This window comes from Brassica napus, chromosome C4, assembly GCF_020379485.1.
Source record: "Brassica napus cultivar Da-Ae chromosome C4, Da-Ae, whole genome shotgun sequence".
NCBI lineage: Eukaryota > Viridiplantae > Streptophyta > Magnoliopsida > Brassicales > Brassicaceae > Brassica > Brassica napus.
Window position 1 is genome coordinate 6,627,316 of NC_063447.1, and position 21,499 is coordinate 6,648,814.

The 21,499-nt window shown below is 39.1% G+C and overlaps 2 protein-coding genes and 1 pseudogene across 2 annotated transcripts; all 3 read right to left on the bottom strand.

Annotated features, from left to right (window-relative positions):
- Positions 1-2,497: 2,497 nt before the first annotated feature.
- On the bottom strand, positions 2,498-6,341 carry LOC106408682 (F-box protein At3g57590-like). The gene has a single exon (XM_048753474.1). The coding sequence runs from the start codon at positions 4,393-4,395 to the stop codon at positions 3,265-3,267; it is 1,131 nt and encodes a 376-aa protein (XP_048609431.1). The 5' UTR covers positions 4,396-6,341; the 3' UTR covers positions 2,498-3,264.
- Positions 6,342-10,101: 3,760 nt separating this feature from the next.
- Positions 10,102-11,115, bottom strand: LOC106408681. The gene has a single exon (XM_013849404.1). It carries the CDS (start codon positions 11,113-11,115, stop codon positions 10,102-10,104), a length of 1,014 nt encoding a protein of 337 aa, XP_013704858.1.
- Positions 11,116-13,212: 2,097 nt separating this feature from the next.
- Positions 13,213-21,499, bottom strand: LOC106408680 (annotated as a pseudogene).

Here is a 21,499-nt window from a genome sequence, read left to right on the forward strand (position 1 = left end):
CATGATACTTTGTTGACTCATGTTGTATTTTACATGTAACATACTTTGTCATTTCTTTTGTTTTACGCAATTTTGTTATGTTGGTTCTTCATGGAACAAACCCAAAACTTTTTCTATGAGAAGTGAGCCGTATCAAAAGAGACAAAGAGTCCGAAAATATTATGAAGAGCTTATCCATCTCCAGATTTCTGTCGAGGAAAACAACAACATCATCTCTTCTCACCGCAGTTTCAGATTCCTTTAATCTCTCCCTCGCACCCATCTTCAACGCCTCTCTTCCAACACCCTAAAACCCATTTCTTATCCTCCTCCTACCACTGTATTTACGACTCCAGTGACGGATGTGGCGGTGATAATTATGACTATAACAGAGGTGTCGTCAATTTCCCTCGTTGATCCGCCCAAATGCCCGTCGTCCTTTCCAAGCATCCATTGTCACTCACAGTTAGAGAACATGGGATCTGTGAAGCCGTTAAATACTGTCCATAATGGAAGACTGCTTCTTACTTCAGACCGTTCAAGCTCTTTCCACTTCAATCACACAAAGAGAGAATGTAGGATGAAAAAGAATCAGTGAGAATATTCACTAAATCAGTAAAATGTATGATCATGTTTAGAGACCTCCCCTAGCAATAAAATATTTGAAGTAGTAGAACAAACCTGAAGAAAGCACAGTCTAGGAGTAAAAAAAAACTTGGCCGCTTACCTTTAGAAGTTGAGAGACAATAATATCGAACATCATAGTCTGAGAGAGTTGGATAAAGGACTTTAAAATCATTACTGATCACCTGACCGCTGTAAATTTGGCGCATTAGCATCTCATTCATTCCACAGCTGCATGCATGCTTTCACAACCAAGAAGATGACGAAGCTTCTCATCACACTGAATAGCCATTGGATGCCGGATCCTGTAAACATATTGTGAAAGAGAATAACGGGTGATTAGTTTTTTTTGTTTTGTTTATAGCTCTTCAAAAACCTCTAAACATACAAAAAAAGTCAACTCCAATCCCAGAAAATAAAGAGAAACCAGAGTATCTCAATACATACTTCTAAATTGTTGAGATTTATATATTCCAAGGGCATTATCTCTTCGCAAGTCTCACCAGTGCCAAAGTTTGCAAGTGGATTAGATAAAGCAACACTTGTAGTTGAACTAACAGCTAGAAGCTTCCACTTGAGCTAGAGGATATTAACACATGTGCGGTTAAACAAATTAACTTAACAGGAATTGCAGTTATAACACCAATTTCATCATATATTAGATAACAGGAATTGCAGAACCTGAAACATATAACCTTAACAACAATGAAAGGACTGAATATGACCGTTGATACTCTTGTACAGTCAACATTTCAACTTATTGAGTAAGAAGAAAATAGCATTTGCTTCTTTGCCGAAAAAAGCAAGTGGTTCGTTCAGTCTCCACCATTTTTCTCAGCCTATACATTTGCTTTTTTTTCGCCATTCATAGCAAAACTGATCATGTCTTGACTTTTCAAATCCCTAACTTTGCTTCCTCCTTCTCCATGGCCAACGCATCATCACTTCACGTCACTGAAGAGAGAGAAGAAGTCATGTTTTCTGAGAAAGGTCACACCTTTAGCAAAGCCCACTTCCTAAACCCCATCGCTACCTCTTGTGAAGCCGTAGCCGAGCTTCCCCGTCAACGTCACTCTGTTTCATCATCTCCTACAAAGTTGCTAAACAGCTTGTCTTCACGAGACTCCGTCTCTGGGTTTTGGGTTGCAGAGCGTCGTTATGTCTCTTGGGTCGGAAAGATGGAAGCTTTACACGAACCCACATGGAGAAAAGCTGGGATCTTTGAAGCAATCAAGGCTTCCACTTAAAACATCACTAAGAACCCATCTCTGCTTCTCTCTGTTTCTCAGAAATGGTGTCCTGAAACGAACTCTTTCGTGTTCCCTTGGGATGAAGCAACGATAACTCTGGAGGATGTCATGGTGCTTCTTGGATTCTCTGTTCTGGGCTCCCCTGTTTTGGAATCTGTACACAGCTCCGAGATGAGAGATGCGGTGGAGAAGCTGGAGAAATCATGGCAAGAGAAGAAGGCTGGACATGATATTGTGAGGGAAGAGCCATGGATTTCAGCTTCATGGGTAGAGGTGATCTGGAGCATGAAGCTTTCCTTGTAATTAAGGATGACATGAGAGAAGGAACGCTGAACAGACAAAGGTTTCGACGAAACCGAAAGTGCTCCATCGTCTCATTCGCAAAGAAGAATATTTAGGCTGATGCGGCAAGATTTTAAATGTTGATTGGTTAATTTTTTATGCTGGATATGCTGAATGTTGAGTATATCCAACTTTTAACATTGTAAGATGTAAACATATTTGAATGACGGATTTGAATAGATTAACATAAGATAAAAAAATCAGTAAATATTTTAATATAAATTATATATACCATTATTATTAGGCTTGTGTAAAATTTGTCAAAAGGCAAAAAACAGTATTAATATAATTAATGTTGATTTTAGAAGTAACATGTGGTTATTAAATTGCACACTAGGTAAAGAAATAAGAAGTTACTGTTTTTTCTTTACAGCAAATAGGAAGTTATATTTTTTTTAATTTTAAACCACAATATTATATGCAGTTACATAAAATAAGGAGTTATATTTCATTTTTGAAGGAATAAAATATGGAAATAATTTATTGGACATAACATTTATCATTTGGTCAAGATCATAATTTAATAGAATACTAGATATTGACCCGTCCTGTGTATATTTTTTGTTGTAATTATTTTTGAAAATTTTAATTTTATGTTTTTTCATATTTGTATTTAATATTAATTTACTATAATATAATTTTTGGTAATTACATTAAATATGTCAAGTTGCATAACTATACACTTATACTATATGTATTTCAGAAATTATTTTAAACTTTATTCATAAATATTACAACATATTATTTTTTTAAGTAGTTAAGTATCTAACATAATTACTCAAGAATATTTGTATCCAAAAAAATCGATTCAAAATCGATCCGAAAATCAAAATCTCATACTCTATTAGAGATGACATATATATTTGAACAGTTCTTAAAATGTTATATCCAAAAACCAATATCAAACCCAACCCGCACCGTTAGCCGAACAAATTTTTTGAAAAATGTTTGAAATTTTTAATTTTTATTATGTTCTGTTAAATATATATATATGATAAGCCAAACAGAATGATAAGAGCTCACAACAAAACTTGAAGATGAGATAAGTCACATGAACATCACAGCCAAACTAGCTAGACTCTCTTTTTAAAAAGTTGAAATCCTCCACATGGTCTACAAAGACTTTAACGCTACTAACATCCTCACCAAAACCTTGGATTTCAACACTCCTGAGAACGTTCTTTTCGGGATTGAAGTAGAAAACATAAAAAGGTTTAAATGTATCGATCATAGACAAAACAAATTCACCTCTAGTGGTCATTCCAGCAACGGTAAAATCGTGGAGTTTAATGTCATCATTCTCAGGCAAAGTATAGACATATTCCGACCATTCTTGTTTCTCCGCATCATGTAGAACCCACATACGCAACTCAATGGCACCACTGTCATTAAGATTCCCACTAATCCCACCTAATTTACCCTTATAGTTTATCAATCGGAGAGTTTGATGATGATTGTAAAAGCATTGTGCTTCAATAACCTTGAACTCCTCATACCTAACATCAAAACAAACTATTTCATATACTCCTTTTGAGTACCTTGGACAAACTAGGTAGTATATAACTCCACTGATGCATATTCCTTCAGACAAATATCCGTAGTATTTTGGACAACAGATGTCACTCCTCCACCCAAGTTTTGGAACTCCTAATGTCAAAATTATATGACGATCGCTTGGAGGAAAAGAAGGATGATGATCTACCAATATCTTGAATTGTTTGTCAATTGGATCAAACCCTAAAAATGCTTTTGACGGAATGTACATGATCACTTTAGGTAACTCCGCATACTGTCCCGTGATAGGATTACATATCAGAGTCATTGCTTCCTCCCCTGAGCAGCCCTTTACACGGAAACATATCAAACCAGATGCATAGTTACAACGTTCTGAAGGGAACGTCGTATGATAATCGGCGGCTACTACAAGAGACGACTTGTCATAAGGAATTCGAGGCTGTGAGGACGAGTAGAAGTGTAGTTCCTCTTCCTTTTCCTCACCAACGCTGTGGACAACAAATAAGAGACGTGGTCGAGCAGATGACCTGGTCAAGTACAACTCTTTGAAATATGGACAACTAAGCATGGATTGCCATAGCTTGGACACGCAATGAAACCTCCTTACTGATTTTGAAGGCAATCTCGAGAGTATCTCTAGAATGAGATCTATTGGGATGGAAGCTGAATTTTCTGCTCTATTCATGGTCGTTTAATTAGCCGACGATGGGAAGGAGAGAGATATCTGGAGAAAACAACTCACAGAGGTACCATTATATATCGAGACCTAAGTAAGAGCATCTCCATTAAACTCATAGATATCTAAACATCAAAGAAAAATGTAAGAAAAAAGAAGTGTTAAGGAATAATATCTCAAAATAGAAACTTGTATTCTTTCATTAGATACTCTCAGCCATGTGTTAATCTTTAACTGGTTTGAGTTTTTTATAATATTAAATTCAAATAAATAACTAAAATTTTTAGAGATAATTTGCTAAATATACACAAATGTGAGCAAAACTAGCTAAATACCCAAAACCATGAAAAACGCATGCATACTGTAGAAAATTGTGTCCTCCTTTCATGTTTTACCCCTGCCCTAAATTTTCATCTTGTTTCTCTTTCTTTCCCTAACTCACATCTCTATCATCTATTTTTTCTTTCCCAATTTTCTCAACATTTGTTAAGATTAAAGCCTCATTTCAAATCATCACATTTTTTTTCTGGCACCAATCATACGGTCACCTCTCCTTTTCATAAACTCCAAACCTTCCAAAAGATTTTACAGACTCAACAATCTGTAATTATTTTAGAAGAGAGAGAAAACCCAATGTATAAGGAGAAAAGAAACACAGTAGATTATTAGTATGTTAACAATAGACATTTAACGCTAAGCTGAAACATAATACAACTTTTTGATCTATATATAATACAATAATTGTTAACCGCTAAGAATATATCAGTTGAATAGATAATGATTAAGTTAACACAATAATCTATTTCTTACCATTTAACAAAATATATATCAGGTGTCGATAGGCATAATTATAACATCTTGGCAACCAATTTAAAAAACGATAACATGTTTTATAACAGGTAACCAAACATGTATCGGTTAATGGAAACATATAATATAAAATGTAGCTGCTAGGTTTTGACGCGCAATGTTATATGACTTGTTAGACCGGTAACTAATTTCATACCATTTAACAAACTATGTGTCAGTCCATGTCAGCTATGTATTAACATCTTATAAATCATTTTAAATATCTTTAACATGTTTTGTAACAGCTATGCAAAGATTTACCTCTTATAAATCATTTTAAATATCTTTAACATGTTTTGTAACAGCTATGCAAATATTTACCTTCTAACTATACTCGATTAGCCCCTCCATTATCTTGTCGTGGTCTTCACCAAACCATCAATTTCCGAGATCCGATTCCTGAGTTCTGACAAAAACCATCTCTGTTACGATCGGGAAAGTGGATAGACAAGATAAAGGCGTCTCCTATATTCTCAATTTCCTCACCAATTGAATCAATCCAGCGAGTAACAGAAGAGCCACAAACTGCTTCAGGAAGTTCTTAATCAATCTCACGTTTTGACTGCCTTCGTCACGTGAACCTTCCGAGTTCGACGCTGCGTGGTAGTTGTGGATCCTGAATTTCTTGTCACCGGATCCACGTCATGACTGTTGGATCTCTCACCGCGGTTCGGATCCTGGGTTGTGGACTTTCTAAATTTTGAAACGGATTCGGGAAGTGGGAATTAGCAATGTTTCCCAAAATAATCTTTCTTTGGAGTAAATCCTAACTTTGAATAGAAAGGGAGACTTGAAACGGAAGAAGAACAAAGAAAAAAAAAAGATTGTTTGGTCAAGGAGAATTGTTGAGAAGAGAGAGGGAGAGAGAAAGATGAGATAGTTTAGGCAGGGACAATATTGGATTATATATTTGTGAATAGTGTTAACATTAGTGTTAGAGTAGTTTGATAATATTGGTTTTTTTGCAGGTATATGCAGCCTAATATCTCTTGTTTTAATGCATAGTTCCCTCCTATACTAATATATGATAATTGTCAAAAAGGTTTGGAACCTTTGTTGTCTCCATTTCTCAAGAAAATAACAATTTTATAATGGTTAGTCCATTAATTTCTCGAGTATATGAAGTTTTACTAAATTAATTTATTAAAAAAATTTGAACGATGCTCATGTACTATGAAAGAGAGTTTAGCATACATTAATACAAATATAGAATGTAGTTAATAAAATTTAAACAACACTAAAGATTATATGCTTCAGTATATAAAGCATTTACCGAAAACTCAATATTTTCGTAGGGGGTTGTTACACATAGATTTTGAGAAAATTTGAAAAAATATAACACTATTGTTTTAATGCATAGTTGTCTCTTGTACTGATATATTATGATGGTCAAAGAGGTTTGTAACCTTTGTTGTCTTCATTTCTCTAGAAAATTGCAATTTTATAATGGTTAGTCCACTAATTTCTGGAGTATATGAATTTTTATTAAAAAAAATTGAACGATGTTCAATTACCATGAAAGAGAGTTTAACATACATTAATACAAATGTAGAATATTGTTAAAAAATTTTAAACAACACTAAAGATTATATGCATCAGTATATAAAGCATTTACCGAAAACTCAATATTTTCGTAGGGGTTAACACATAGATTTTGAGAAAAATTTAAAAACTTTTAATATTATTGTTTTAATGCATAGTTGTCTCTTGTACTTATATATGATGATGGTCAAAGAGGTTTGGAACCTTTGTTGTCTCCATTTCTTTAGAAAATAACAATTTCATAATGGTTAGTCTACTAATTTCTGGAGTATAAGAAGTTTTACTAAATTAATTTATTAGAAAAATTTGAACGATGCTCATGTACCATTAAATAGAGTTTATCATACATTAATACAAATGTAGAATGTGGTTAAAAAATTTTAAACAACACTAAAGATTATATGCTTCATTATAAAAAGTATTTACCGAAAACTCAATATTTTCGTAAGGGTACACATATATTTTGAAAAAAATTCAAAAAATTTAAAACTATTGTTTTAATGCATAGTTGTCTCATATACTAATGTATGATGATGGTCAAATAGGTTTGGAACATTTGTTGTCTCCATTTGTCAAGAAAATAGCAATTTTATAATGGTTAGTCCACTAATTTCTGGAGTATATGAAGTTTTACTAAATTAATTTATTAAAAAAAATTGAACGATGCTCATGTACCATGAAAGAGAGTTTAGCATACACTAATACAAATGTAGAATGTGGTTAAAATGTTTTTAAACAACACTAAAGATTATATGCTTCAGTATATAAAACATTTACCGAAAACTCAATACTTATGTAGGGGTTAACACATAAATTTTGAGAAAATTTCAAAAAATATTACACTATTATTTGAATGAGCAATGTCTAGCTCCATCTTATTTGCACGCGTGAAAGTGAGTCCGTGAGATGTGGTTCTCTTTAGGTATCTTAGCACCTGTTTTAACGCAGCCGCATGTGATGTCTTCGGGTTGTGCATGTACCGACTGAGAATTCCGACGCTGAACGCAAGGTCAGGTCGCGTATGCAATAGGTACTGTAGGCACTCTATGTTTCTCCTAAATTCCTTTTCGTCCACGCTTTCTTCTTCTTATGCCTTTGATAACACTAAACCCATATCCATTGGTACATGAGTAGAGTTGCACTCCTCCATACCTGTTTCTTGAAGTATCCTTGTCGCGTATCTCCCTTGATGTATAGTTGTTCCCGCTTCATGTTGTACGACCTCGATTCCAAGATAATATGTCAATAGCCCTAAATCGCTCATCTGGAAGACAGTAGACATCTCTCTCTTGAAATCGATTATCTGAGTCTTGTTTGATCCCGTTATGAGTAAATCATCGACGTATACTGCCACCAATAGAAGAAAATCCTTTCCTCGTCTGCGATATAGTGAAGGTTCCTTTGAGCACTTGGTGAATCCAAGATCTTCTAGAACTTTGTTTAGCTTCTCGTTCCAAGCTCTTGGAGCTTGTCTCAATCCATATAGAGCCTTTCTCAGCTTGTATACTTTGTTCTCGCTTCCACTAACCAAAAACCTTCAGGTTGCGTGACATATACATCTTCTTTCAGATCCCCGTGGAGAAAGGCCGTCTTGACATCCAAGTGGTGCAATTCCCATCCCTTGCTAGCTGCGATAGAGATGATGAGTCTAATACTCTCGATGCGTGCAACTGGTGCGAAGACTTCCTCGAAGTCTATACCATGTCTCTGAATATAGCCTTTTGCTACTAATCTCGATTTATGCTTGTTTATAGTCCCATCTGAGTTGCGCTTGATCTTAAATATCAACTTTAGTCCTATTGGTTTTGCTCCTTTGGGTAGATCCACCAATTCCCATGTTTTGTTCTTGATGATAGATGATATCTCATCTTCACAAGCATCTCTCCACACCTTCTCTTCCATAGCTTCCTCAAAGTCGTATGCTCCTCGTTTATAAGAAGAAGAAGATTTTATCTTTTGGCTTCTGCTAGATACACGTAATCGCTCAGGTAGCGTGGTGGCTTGGTGATTCTTGTTGATCGTCGAAGGTTTGTGTCCTCAGTGTTCGCAGTCTCAAGCTCAGACTGATCATTAGTACCGTCGACCACTTCATCCTCTTATGTCTCATTGTGATCGCCGTGTTCCTCTGTTTCTTCTTCACCCTCGTTGTCTCTTAAACCTCGGTTCCCAAAAGTACCGAACTCAACTCTGAACTCCCCTGGTTCCTCTGTTTCTGTAGCAGAGCTATTCCACTTCCATGTTTTGTGCCCGTCAAACACAACATCCCTGCTGACTACTATCTTTCTACTGCCGGGATCAAGCAATTTATAAGATTTGGAACCGGACTCTGTTTCGAGGTGCACAAGGGTCCTTGATCTGTCATCCAGTTTCTGGAGGTGTGGTGCATCAACCTTTGCATAGCCGATACAACCAAAGACTCTCAGATGCTTTACACTTGGTTTTCGACCTTTGAACACCTCGTATGGTGTCTGTGAATTCAGTGTCCGTGTTGCAACCCCATTGATGAGATACATAGCGTGCCTTATTGCCTCACCCCACAGATAGTTAGGTATGCTCATGTGCTTTAGGATACTCCTTGTCATCTCCAACAAGGTTCTATTGCGTCGTTCTACCACTCCGTTCTGCTGTGGCGTGTAAGGAGCGGTTAAGTGTCGTTGAATTCCTGCAGCCTTACAGAACTTTAAAAATTCCATAGATGTGAACTCTCCACCTCTGTCCGTTCGAAACGTCTTGATGTTTGTCTTCGTCTCTTGTTCCACCATTGCTTTAAAGCTCTTGATTTTTTCAAACGCATCACTCTTTTCTTTCAAAAGGATTGTCCACATATAGCGAGAGTGATCATCCACAAGTACGAATATGTACCTATTCCCTACTGCTGTAGCTGGCGAGATTGGTCCGCATAGGTCTCCGTGAATGAGTTCTAGGTTTTCTTCTGCTCGATAAGTGGTTGCTTGGGGAAAGGCTTGACGTGTTTGCTTCCCTAACAAGCAAGATTCGCATGTTTCCTTTTCCACTGCGATTTTAGGTATTCCTAGGACCAGTTCCTTTCGTATCATTAGCTTCATTGACTGGAGACCAATGTGACCTAACTTCGCATGCAATCTCGCGGAATCACTCTGTACCTCCATCTTCAAGCACTTTGTGTTGCCTACCTCCATAAGCACCTTGTAGAGGCGATTTCTTGATCTACTTGCTCTTACAATCAAATTGCCGTCTTTATCATGTAATGTTAGATAGTCTTCTCTCATCCTTACATTGCAACCTGCTTCCGTAGCTTGGCCAAGACTGATAATATTGCTTCTTAGATTCGGTATGTGGTAGACATTAGATAGTAGCTTCTTTTCTCCGGTTTGTGTGACGAACAAGATAGAACCCCTTGCCTTCGATGTTGATTCTTGAATCATCACCAAACCTCACCTTCCCTGTAATGGTTTCATCAATACTTTTAAAGTAGTTTTTGTTTCCTGTCATGTGATTGCTGGCGCCGTTATCAAGATACCAAATTCTGTCCCCATCCATGCTCGACACAAACACCTTAGGTTGCACGTTTTGTTCATTGAGGTATACTACTTTGTGCATCATTAAGCCATCAGCTTTTTGTGTCTCATCTTCTCTTGTTTCTTGTGTCTCCTGCAACTTGAGAAGTCTGTCGGGGCAAGTGGCGGCAAAGTGACCTATTTTGTCACACCTGAAGCATGTAACCTTGGTCGGATCCCTGCTATCCCAATACGATCTGCCACCGCGTCCCCTTCCTCTGTAATAGCCTCGTCCTCTTCCTCTGTACTCGCCATGGTAATCACGGTTTGACTGTGTTTCCATGTTAGCGTACATTAGTTTGCTTTGATTATTGTCTTCGTTTTCTCCTTCTTCTTCTCGCATACGTTCTTCATAGGTTTTTAAACGGCCTATGATATCTTCAAAGCTAGTTGTTTTTAGGTCAAGGAGTTGCTCGAGTGATGCAACGATGTGTATATACTTCTTTCTTGGTAGACTCTTTAAAAAATTCTTGACAAGCTTACTTTCTTCCATGTTTTCCCATAACGCAGCTGATTTCGACGAGATTTCAGATAACTTCCCAACAAAGTCATCAATGATTTTGTTATCCTTCATCTTGAGACTATCAAATTCAGCCATAAGAGTCTGTAGTCTTGCTTCTCTATCCTTAATGGCATCCCATACCTTCTTTTCACTCTCCAGCTCGCCGACTTGCAGAATTAGGGCTTCTGGAACAGACTGAAACAGAAGCGCCGTTGCCATGTCGTTATTGTCCACTGCGTCTGATTCATTCTCCACAACCTCCCATACTTTATGAACTTTGAGGAGAAGTTTCATCCTCATAGCCCACACCGTATAGTTCGTTGTGTTTAACATGGGGCAAGAGATCCACGATGGCCCTCGTTCCTCTTTTGTCTTGACCGCTACTATATCTCCCATGATCGCTGTTTTGTTTGATGTATTGGCTCTGATACCAAGGGTGTGACTGGTAACCATCATGGGAACAATAGGAACGGATAGGAAAGGAATGAGTAGGAGTAAAATTTTAGGAATGATGAGGAATGATGGTTCCTTATCAAAATTAATGAGGAATTGATTTGTTCTATAATTCTCTACAAATAAAGGAATGAAGAGGAATGAAAAGAAAAACATATTCCTCATGAATGGTAAAAAGTTTAAGGAATGTTAAGGAACATAGTGTTCCTCCTCATTCCCTTGGTCACCAGTCACACCCCAAATATAGTTTTAGGGTTTGCGTATGAAACTCGAATAAAGAACTCACTTTATTAAACTCTCTCTTAAGGAAACACTCAAAAACCTTAAGCTTCTCAAACACAAACTCTCTAAACTCTTAAAGGTATGCAACACTCTTGCAATTCTTTATATAAGCCTTAAAGTTTCCTAAACTCTTAGGAATTAACTTTCCTAATCCTAACTCGATTAGGACTTGTATAACTTTTCCATTAAGTTAACTTCAAGGTTATCTCCAACAGACGCGTCCAGATTTGTATGGGACTCCTCAAGCCTTTCAAGGTATCTTTATTGTAACAACACAAACGCCAATATGTGAATAATGCTTAAGAACCCTTTTCTTTATTGGATCATATACAGGTTCTGCTTTTGGATGAAATCACTTTTGATCCTTTTGACATTTCTGAGGAAGGAATGCCAAGAACGAGGAGCAACCATTATCTACGCCACTCATATATTCGATGGCCTTGAGGATTGGCCAACTCACATTGTAATACAAACCCACACAATCTCTCTCTTTTTTCTCTGTTTTGCTCCTATAATACTAAAGAACAAATACACATATAACGCAACATCTTCCATTGTTGTAGGTGGATGTAGCAAACGGGAAGTTACAATTAGCAATGCCAATGGAGAAAGTGAAGGAAACAAGCAAGACGTCATTGATGAGAACAGTTGAGAGTTGGCGGAGGAAAGAAAGAGACGAGGAGAGGAAGACAAGGAAAGAAAGGAAAGCCAATGGGCCTTCCTGAGTTGGAAACACGTGCTGAAGAAAGCCGTGTCACCGGTGATCCTGCTCGGATGCTCAACAATGGCTGGGCTGCTGGCAGACTTCGGTCTACCATTGCAGGCGGTGAAGATCATTTCGTCCTTAGCCCTAACAGAGTTCTCAGATAAGCATGCATGCGAGAGACTCCATTGTTGAGTGTTTGTTATTATGAGATATGAATTTTATATTATTTTCTAGTTATATTTTAGTTTGGTAATGAGAACTGAGAAGGATCAAAGATTGAAGAGAGAGAGTAAAAATTAATTCCTCTGTATTATTGTGTGTTAGTTGAGCTTTGTTGGTAAAGTAAAATTTATATTTCCATACCATTGAGCTTTACATTATATACATATTACAAATTTCATATCCATTTATCTCGATCAGAACTATGATTTTTGGACAAAGATTAACTAATAAGTTCGTTTGCCTTTAAATCAGAACTAAGTAAGTTTGTTACATCTTTTTTGGCCGAACATACATGTTATTACATTTTTTTGTCTTCGTATTTGAATCATGGCATCATAAAATATCAAGATATCTTTCAATTTTCTTAAACAAATAAGATGATCACATTTGAAGTCATCAGTGATCCACTATCTTTGATCTTTCTTTTTTGTAGCATTCATTCAGGTAAACCGACCAAATAGACAGGCCTGGATTTATACATCTTTTCTTTTTATACATATGGTCCTTGTATCCATGTCGGTAGGTAAAACCATGAGCTTGCTTCCTCATTTGAACATCTGAAACACCTGAGAAGACATTCTAAACAGGCATATAATATTGTATTACTCGTGGTAGTTCTCGTGAGAAATATGAAATGGCTTCCAAAATCACATACATGTCAAAAGAAAAACAAGATGCAGTTGCAATCTCTTACTGTTAGTTTTTAGCTTTGAATACATAAGAGAGGTGAAAAAAGAAAAAAAGTGTTAGTATAAAACTTGAAATCTCTCTCAAGCACGTCTTTTGCTGAGACGCCATGAGTTAGGCTCGTGATAACGATCATACAGAGGCTCAATGCGTTCCTGGCGCTTACGCTTGCTCATATGGGTTGGATAAGCCACTTTGAAAAACCTAGGAGCTAGCTCCACAAGCCACTTGGGGTCAATCACGGTCACTTCTCTCATGTACTCCTTGGTCGTCATGACAAGATCATGATATATCACCCAATCTGGTTGTCTTTGGAACAATGTGTTGGATTTCCCTCCTTAAGCCCAAAACTAATCAAATCATAATCAAGCCTTAGTCCAAGAAGAAGAAACATCTAGAGAAAAGTGGAGAAGTATAGATGAAGAAGTGTGTAGAAAAGGAAGTGTGTAGAAGATGAAGTGTGTAGAAGATGAAGTGTGTAGAACTAACTTGTAGTCTCCACTTACTAGTATAAATAGGGGTGCTTAGCACCATTTGTAATCATCCAAGAATCAAGAAAAACAAAGAGAGAAAATATTTGTAAGAGAGAGTTTCCAAAAACAAAATCTTTGTAGTAAACCCTTTCCTAAATATTAAGAGTCTTCTTCTTAAATTTTCTAGTTGTCTAATACCATCTTCATCTCATCGATATTGGATAATTTTCCCAACAGCTGGTATCAGAGCAAGGTTACCGTTATCTTTGAAGAAGTGAAGATGGAGGCCACCGTTACCTTTGAAGGTGACATGTTCAAGCTCACGACGGACAACTTCTCTTATTGGAAACCGATGATGGAAGATCACCTTTATTGTAAGGATTTGCATGAGCCCATCATCATGAAGGATAAGCCGGAAGGAAAGGATGATAAAGCATGGGAGATTCTTAATAGAAAGGCGGTTGCCGTAATCCGTAAGTATGTCGACCGATCTCTTTTTGAACATGTCTCTACCTACACAAATGCTTTTGAATTATGGACAAAACTTGAATCCATGATTCAAAAGAAAACACCTCGAAACAAAGCTCTTCTTGTTCGACGGTTGGTAAAGTTGGAGTACAAGGATGGCCAGAGCATGATGGAGCACTTGAACAATTTCAAGGGGATTGTAAATCAGCTTAACAAAGTTGATATGAAGGTTGAAGACGAAATGCAAGCCCTTTTACTCCTCAGTTCACTGCCGGAGAGTTGGGACACACTAGTTGTCACTCTAAGCAATTCAGCACCGGAGGGAAAGCTTACCATGGACACCGTCACTGATAGCCTTCTAAACGAAGAAGTTCGCAGGAAGGAACGAGGTTCGAGTTCATATTCAGAAGCTAACATTGTTGATAGACGAGGTAGAGAAGAGACTCGTGGTCAAAACCGAAGCAGAGGACGAGACCAATCTCGAGGAAGATCCAAGTCACGTCCGAGAGTTACTTGCTATTACTGTGGCAAACAGGGTCACATGAAGTCGGAATGTCGGTTTTTCAAGAAAGACAAACAAGCCGGTAATATCAAACCAGACCGGTTCAATCCTACAAAGAAGCATGAAGAAAAGACTACCACCATTGTGGAAGACCAGAGCGAAGAATTATATCTCGTTGGAGAATGTAATCTTAGCTCTGATGATAGCTCATGGATCGTTGATTCTGGTGCTTCTTTTCACGTCACCCCTCATGGAAGCTTCTTCACAACCTATCAAAGTGGTGACTTTGGTAATGTTCAAATGGGAAATCAAGGAAGAAGCAAGATCATTGGAAAGGGGGATGTTATTCTTACATCAAACACTGGATGTAAGATAGTTCTCAAGGATGTGAGACATGTTCCCGACATGCGACTCAATCTCATATCAACCGGAAAGCTCGATGATGTCGGCTTGGACAGTCATTTTGGTGGTGGCAAATGGAAGTTAACCAAAGGAAGTTTGATCATGGCTCGAGGAAGAAAAGAAGGCTCATTATACGTGACTCAAGCCAAGCTTTGCAAGGAAGAAGTAAACGTTGCAAGTGATGACATCGATATATGGCACCGAAGACTCGGGCATATGAGTGAGAAAGGTTTAAGTATACTTTCTAGCAAGAAACTTCTTCCTGATATGAAAGGTATTTCTCTCTCACCATGTCATGATTGCTTAGCCGGAAAACAACATAGGGTCGCTTTCCGAAGATCATCTACGCCTATGAGAAGAAAGCATATTCTTGATCTTGTGCATACTGACGTATGCTCCATGTCCGAGAAATCCAATGGAGGGGCATCATATTTCGTCACCTTTATTGATGACCATTCAAGGAAGGTATGGGTATACCTTTTGAAGTCAAAAGATCAAGTTCTTGATGCTTTCAAGGAGTTTGTAGCCCAAGCAGAGCGAAGTACGGGTCAAAAACTCAAGTGTGTTCGATCTGACAATGGTGGAGAGTACCGAGGTCCCTTTGAAGCGTTTTGCAAAGCTCATGGAATCAGGATGGAGAAGACACCACCAAAGACGCCACAACTGAACGGGCTAGCTGAAAGAATGAATCGAACGATCACAGAAAGAGTTCGGTGCATGCTCTCTCACGCTAAACTACCCAAACCATTTTGGGGAGAAGCCATAAAGACTGCAGTGGACGTCATAAATCTTACACCATCAGTTCCTTTGGAAGGCGATGTCCCGGAGGAAGTTTGGTCGGGTAAGAAGGTCTCTTACAACCATTTGAAGGTGTTCGGTTGCAGAACGTTTGTCCATATACCTAAGGATGAACGAGCCAAGCTAGACTCTAAGACTAAAGAGTGCATTTATCTTGGATCACCAAAAGACGAATTCGGCTATCGGCTTTGGGATCCGGTTAACAGAAAAGTTATCCGGAGCAGAGATGTTGTTTTCTTCGAAGATCAAACAATCGAAGACATCAACAAATCAAAGAAACCAAAGCTAAGGGTTGTAAGGAATGAAGATTCTCATAAGCCTCAAGATCATGAACAAGTGATTGGAGATGATGGCGAAGGGGATCCAATCATGGATCCGAATGGTGATGAAGGTGAAGAAGAAGTTCAAGTGGAGCCAGAGGAAGAACATGAGCCAAGAAGGTCTGGAAGAGAGACAAGACCATCTGTAAGATATTATCGAGATGAGTACGTTAATCTTACAGATGAAGGGGAGCCTCAAAGCTATGAGGAGGCCATAGGAGACACCCATAAAGATAAGTGGGTTGAAGCTATGCAAGATGAAATGCAATCCTTGCATGATAATCACACTTATGAGCTGATGAAGCTACCAAAAGGAAAGAGAGCCTTGAAGAACAAGTGGGTGTATAGGTTGAAGTATGAAGATAGAAGCTCAAATCCAAGATACAAAGCTCGATTGGTTGTGAAAGGATTCAACCAAAAGAAAGGCATAGATTTTGAAGAAATATTCTCTCCAGTGGTGAAGATGTCCTCTATCCGAGTGGTTCTTGGTCTAGCAGCAGTTCTAGACTTGGAGATTGAACAACTCGATGTCAAGACGGCCTTTCTACATGGTGAACTCGAGGAGGAGATCTATATGGAGCAACCTGAAGGATTCAAGGTTCCAGGAAAAGAAGACTTGGTGTGCCGATTAAAGAAGAGTCTTTACGGTCTCAAGCAAGCCCCAAGACAATGGTATAAGAAGTTTGACTCCTTCATGGTGGATCACAACTTCAAGAAAACCAAGAATGATCATTGCGTTTTTATAAAGAGGTACGAAAGCGGCGACTTTCTCATATTATTACTCTATGTTGACGATATGTTGATTGTGGGCCAAGATCGCAACAAAATAGCCGCATTGAAGAATGACCTAGGAGAGTCCTTTGCAATGAAAGATTTGGGGCAAGCGAGACAGATTCTTGGAATGAAAATCACTCGGGATAGACCAAAGAAGCTTTTGTGGTTATCCCAAGAACGATATGTTGAAAGGGTGTTGGAGAGATTCAACATGAATAAGGCAAAGCCAGTGAACACTCCACTTGGTGGACATTTCAAGTTATGTTCGGAGCAAAGTCCAACAAGTGAGAAAGAGAAAGAAGAAATGAAGACTACCCCATATGCATCAGCAGTAGGCAGTCTCATGTATGCTATGGTGTGCACCAGACCGGACATTGCCTATGCAGTAGGAGTTGTGAGTCGCTTTCTAGCGAATCCAGGAAAGGAGCATTGGAAAGCAGTTAAGTGGATCCTACGCTATCTACGAGGCACAACGAAGAAGTGTCTATGTTTTGGCAATGGAAAATTGGAGCTGAACGGTTACACCGATGCAGATTGGGCTGGTGATAAAGATTCAAGGAAATCAACATCAGGATTTGTGACTACCTTTGCAGGGGGAGCTGTTTCCTGGCAATCGAAATTACAAAAGTGTGTTGCCTTATCCACAACGGAAGCGGAGTACATCGCAGCAACGGAAGCATGCAAGGAGATGCTATGGATGAAGAACTTCTTGCTTGAGTTGAGAGTAAAGCAAGACAAGTACAACATGCTATGTGACAACCAAAGTGCTATTCACTTAGCAAAGAATCCAACGTTTCACTCTCGCTCAAAGCACATTGATATCCGACATCACTGGATCCGAGAAGTTCTGGAAGAGAAGCTCATACATCTCACAAAGGTACACACCGACGAAAATTGGTCAGACTTTATGACCAAAGTATTACCGATCAAGAAGTTTGAAGATTGCTGCAAAGGCACAGGCATGGCGACTGTTTCGGGCTAAATCGGGAAGGGGGAGATTTGTTGGATTTCCCTCCTTAAGCCCAAAACTAATCAAATCATAATCAAGCCTTAGTCCAAGAAGAAGAAACATCTAGAGAAAAGTGGAGAAGTATAGATGAAGAAGTGTGTAGAAAAGGAAGTGTGTAGAAGATGAAGTGTGTAGAAGATGAAGTGTGTAGAACTAACTTGTAGTCTCCACTTACTAGTATAAATAGGGGTGCTTAGCACCATTTGTAATCATCCAAGAATCAAGAAAAACAAAGAGAGAAAATATTTGTAAGAGAGAGTTTCCAAAAACAAAATCTTTGTAGTAAACCCTTTCCTAAATATTAAGAGTCTTCTTCTTAAATTTTCTAGTTGTCTAATACCATCTTCATCTCATCGATATTGGATAATTTTCCCAACACAATGCACTGCCCGGGTGTATGTAAACCGGTTGATTCTCCACTAGCGTCAGGTAACCTTCCTGCGGATCTTTTCTTGCTCCATGGAAGAAGAATCCTGCTGTGATTGCTTTCCTTATCCAGGTGAAGTTCTTCCCCGCGCTTACCACGTCTAGTTTATATTTGTCCATAATGCTGAGAAGCTGTTTCCTCACGTCTTGAGCACGTCGTAACGATCGTGACTGTATGAAGTTGTCAAAACACCATTGGCCAGAGAAGTTGTTAGCCTTCCAAGCTTCATATACAGCTAGCAATGTCAAGTGATCACCTTCAGGCTGGAAAAACTTTGCCCTCTTCTGGTCTGCTTGAGCTTGCTCTTGTCTCTTGGTCTATAAAATATGTTGCCCGTCTGGATCATAGCAATCATGGTCAAAATCTCATCGCTGCACCCAAGATCCACACTGCCTAGCAACATCTTAGAGAGCGGTGGTTCGAGAGGAAACTCAGCCATTTTTCTACCCAGCTTGGTCAACAGACCTTCCTCATCCAAAGCTCCCAGGCTGTACAGCTGTTCCATAGCAGAGATCAAGGCTTGCGGTTGGGGTGGATCCATGAAGTCAGCAGGTCATTGATACACATCGCTTTCATGGTAAGGGTTGTCATTCCTAGGTTAATCCTCTGGATTTCAGGGATTGATGTAGGAGGCATCTCATTACGGAATGCGCTCTCCGTGTAGAGACGGTAACATTTCCCAGGACCAGTACGACCAGCACGGCCAGCTCTCTGCTTTGCCGATGCCTGTGAGATTGGAGTTATGACAAGCGATTCTAGTCCTTGCTTTGGATTATACACGTTCTGCTTTGCAAACCCGGGATCAACAACATAATATATTCCATCTATTGTCAAAGAAGCTTCTGCAATATTTGTAGCTACAACTACTTTCCGGGTACCAGGAGGAGGAGGATCAAATATTCTAGACTGCATTTCACTAGGAAGGGCACTGTAAACAGGTAGTATGATGAGTTCAGGAACGTTTTTACCTAGATTTTTCATCTTCTCGTACAGAGACTGACATGCAGAATCAATCTCTTCCTGTCCCGTCAGAAAGAGAAGAATGTCGCCCTCTGGCTCAGTCAAGTGAATCTGAAGAAGTGTGATCAGAGCTGCATCCAAGTAATCGCTTTCTGGCTGTTTGCTATACAGAATCTCTACAGGGAAGCTTCTTCCAGGAATTTTAAAGATGTTGCAGTCGAAGAAATACCCAGAGAATTTCTCTGCATCTAATGTGGCGGATGTGACAATCAGACGAAGGTCAGGCCTGCGTTTCAACAGCTTCTTTAGAAGACCAAACAAGACATCAGTGTGAATTGTCCGCTCATGAGCTTCATCAAGCATTATAACAGAGTAGTTAGAGAGGTTTTCATCAATCAGAATCTCCCTAAGAAGCATACCATCAGTCATGTACTTGATCACCGTATCTGGTCCAGTACAATCCTCAAACCGAATAGCATACCCTACCTCCTCTCCCAAGCGACAACCAAACTCCTCAGCTACCCTCTTTGCAACGGACATTGCCGCGACCCTACGTGGCTGCGTACACCCAATCTTTCCTTTCCTAGTGTAACCTGCTTCGGCAAGATACTGAGTCACCTGTGTCGTCTTCCCTGAACCAGTTTCACCAATGACCACCAACACTTGATTATCATCCACAGCCTGTATCAGCTCCTTCTTCAGCTTGTATATAGGAAGGCTTTCCCTCTGCGAAAGCTTTGATCTTCTTTGTCCAAAAGATGGGAGTTTTCCCGAAAGCATCCTTCTTCCACTCAGGCATGCCGCCATTAGCAGATAGTCCGACACCTCTAAGCTCCTGAGCGAGATGCCTCTCACCAGTTTCAGGCATAGGGTCTTCCCAAGGACGATTCAGATCCTTGGGGATAGAGTCAATCATTCTTCTCTGCTGCTGTTCCCTCATCTCTCTCCTCTCCTTGGTGAGCGCAGACTGAAGTGCAGCAGCACGACTCAAGGAGCCTTGTGGATTTTTGAACATCTTGAGAGGAGACATGTCAACAACAGAGTACCTGGTCTGGCCTTGTAAGAAAGCAGGTTCTTCTTCGTTCATCTCAATCTCAACCTCAAGCATACCATCTCCATCCTCCTCATCATAATAATCAGGAAACTCAGTCGCTTTCAAAGCACCAGAAGCAATCATCTGCTTCGCTTCCCATCTATCAGGGGAGCTCATCTTCTTCTTCAGTGGCCTACGACGTGAAGGACTCTCCTCAACAATCCGGATCCCTGAAATCCCAGTCTTGGTGACCTTTGTTCTATAAGATGGATTACTCCTCCTCAAGTCTCTACCCGTGTTCTGATCAACATCCTTCATGGAAAGACTATACTTACCACCACCCGATACAACTTTTACATACACTTGCATATCCCGCTTCACCAAACTCTCTTTAGCCATCTGAGAAACATGAACTAGACCTTCTTTCCCTCTGAACCTATCAAACTGAACAAAGCACCCAAACTCCATCACCCTACTCACTCTACCTTTGTAAACCTGATACAACTCAGGCTCGTTATCACTTCTTCCGCCTCCACCTGATCTTCTTCCCCTATGCCTATCACTTCTTCTATCATCTCCACGATTACCCATCCCTTCTATCATCTCCACCACTGTTACGATCCTCCTCTCTCTGAGTGACCTTAATCGCTAAGCCTTTCAATCTCCCTACGTCCTCCTCGGATTTTTTTAGTTTCTTCATGCCAGCTGTAAGGAATTGTGAGACGGTAGTAAGGTTGGATAGATTCCCGAACTAGAAACCCTGCTTGCGGGTTTCGAAGAATGGGGATACGTAAGCTTAGAAGATGATCGTGTATCAAGAGAGATCTTCTTAGAAACGTTACGTTCGTATGAGCTTTTATGAGAAGGCTTGAGATATAAGTAAGATGAGAAAAAAAGTAGTTTATTGATTGTATGATATAAATCATGCGCTACATATATATAGCAAACCAAAGAGAAGGTTTAGCTATTAGGAAAAGGAAAATTAACGATAAAGCTATATGTTAAATGGAAAACCAGAAATAAGGAAATAAGATTATGGAACCGAAGTTGTGACTGATCCTGTCACAATACTCCCTCCTTCAGAGCATTTTTGGCGAAAGTCTAGAAATTTGGCAATGAAGTCTTGATAAAATTCCCATGTAGCTTGTTGAGGTGTAGAACCTTTCCA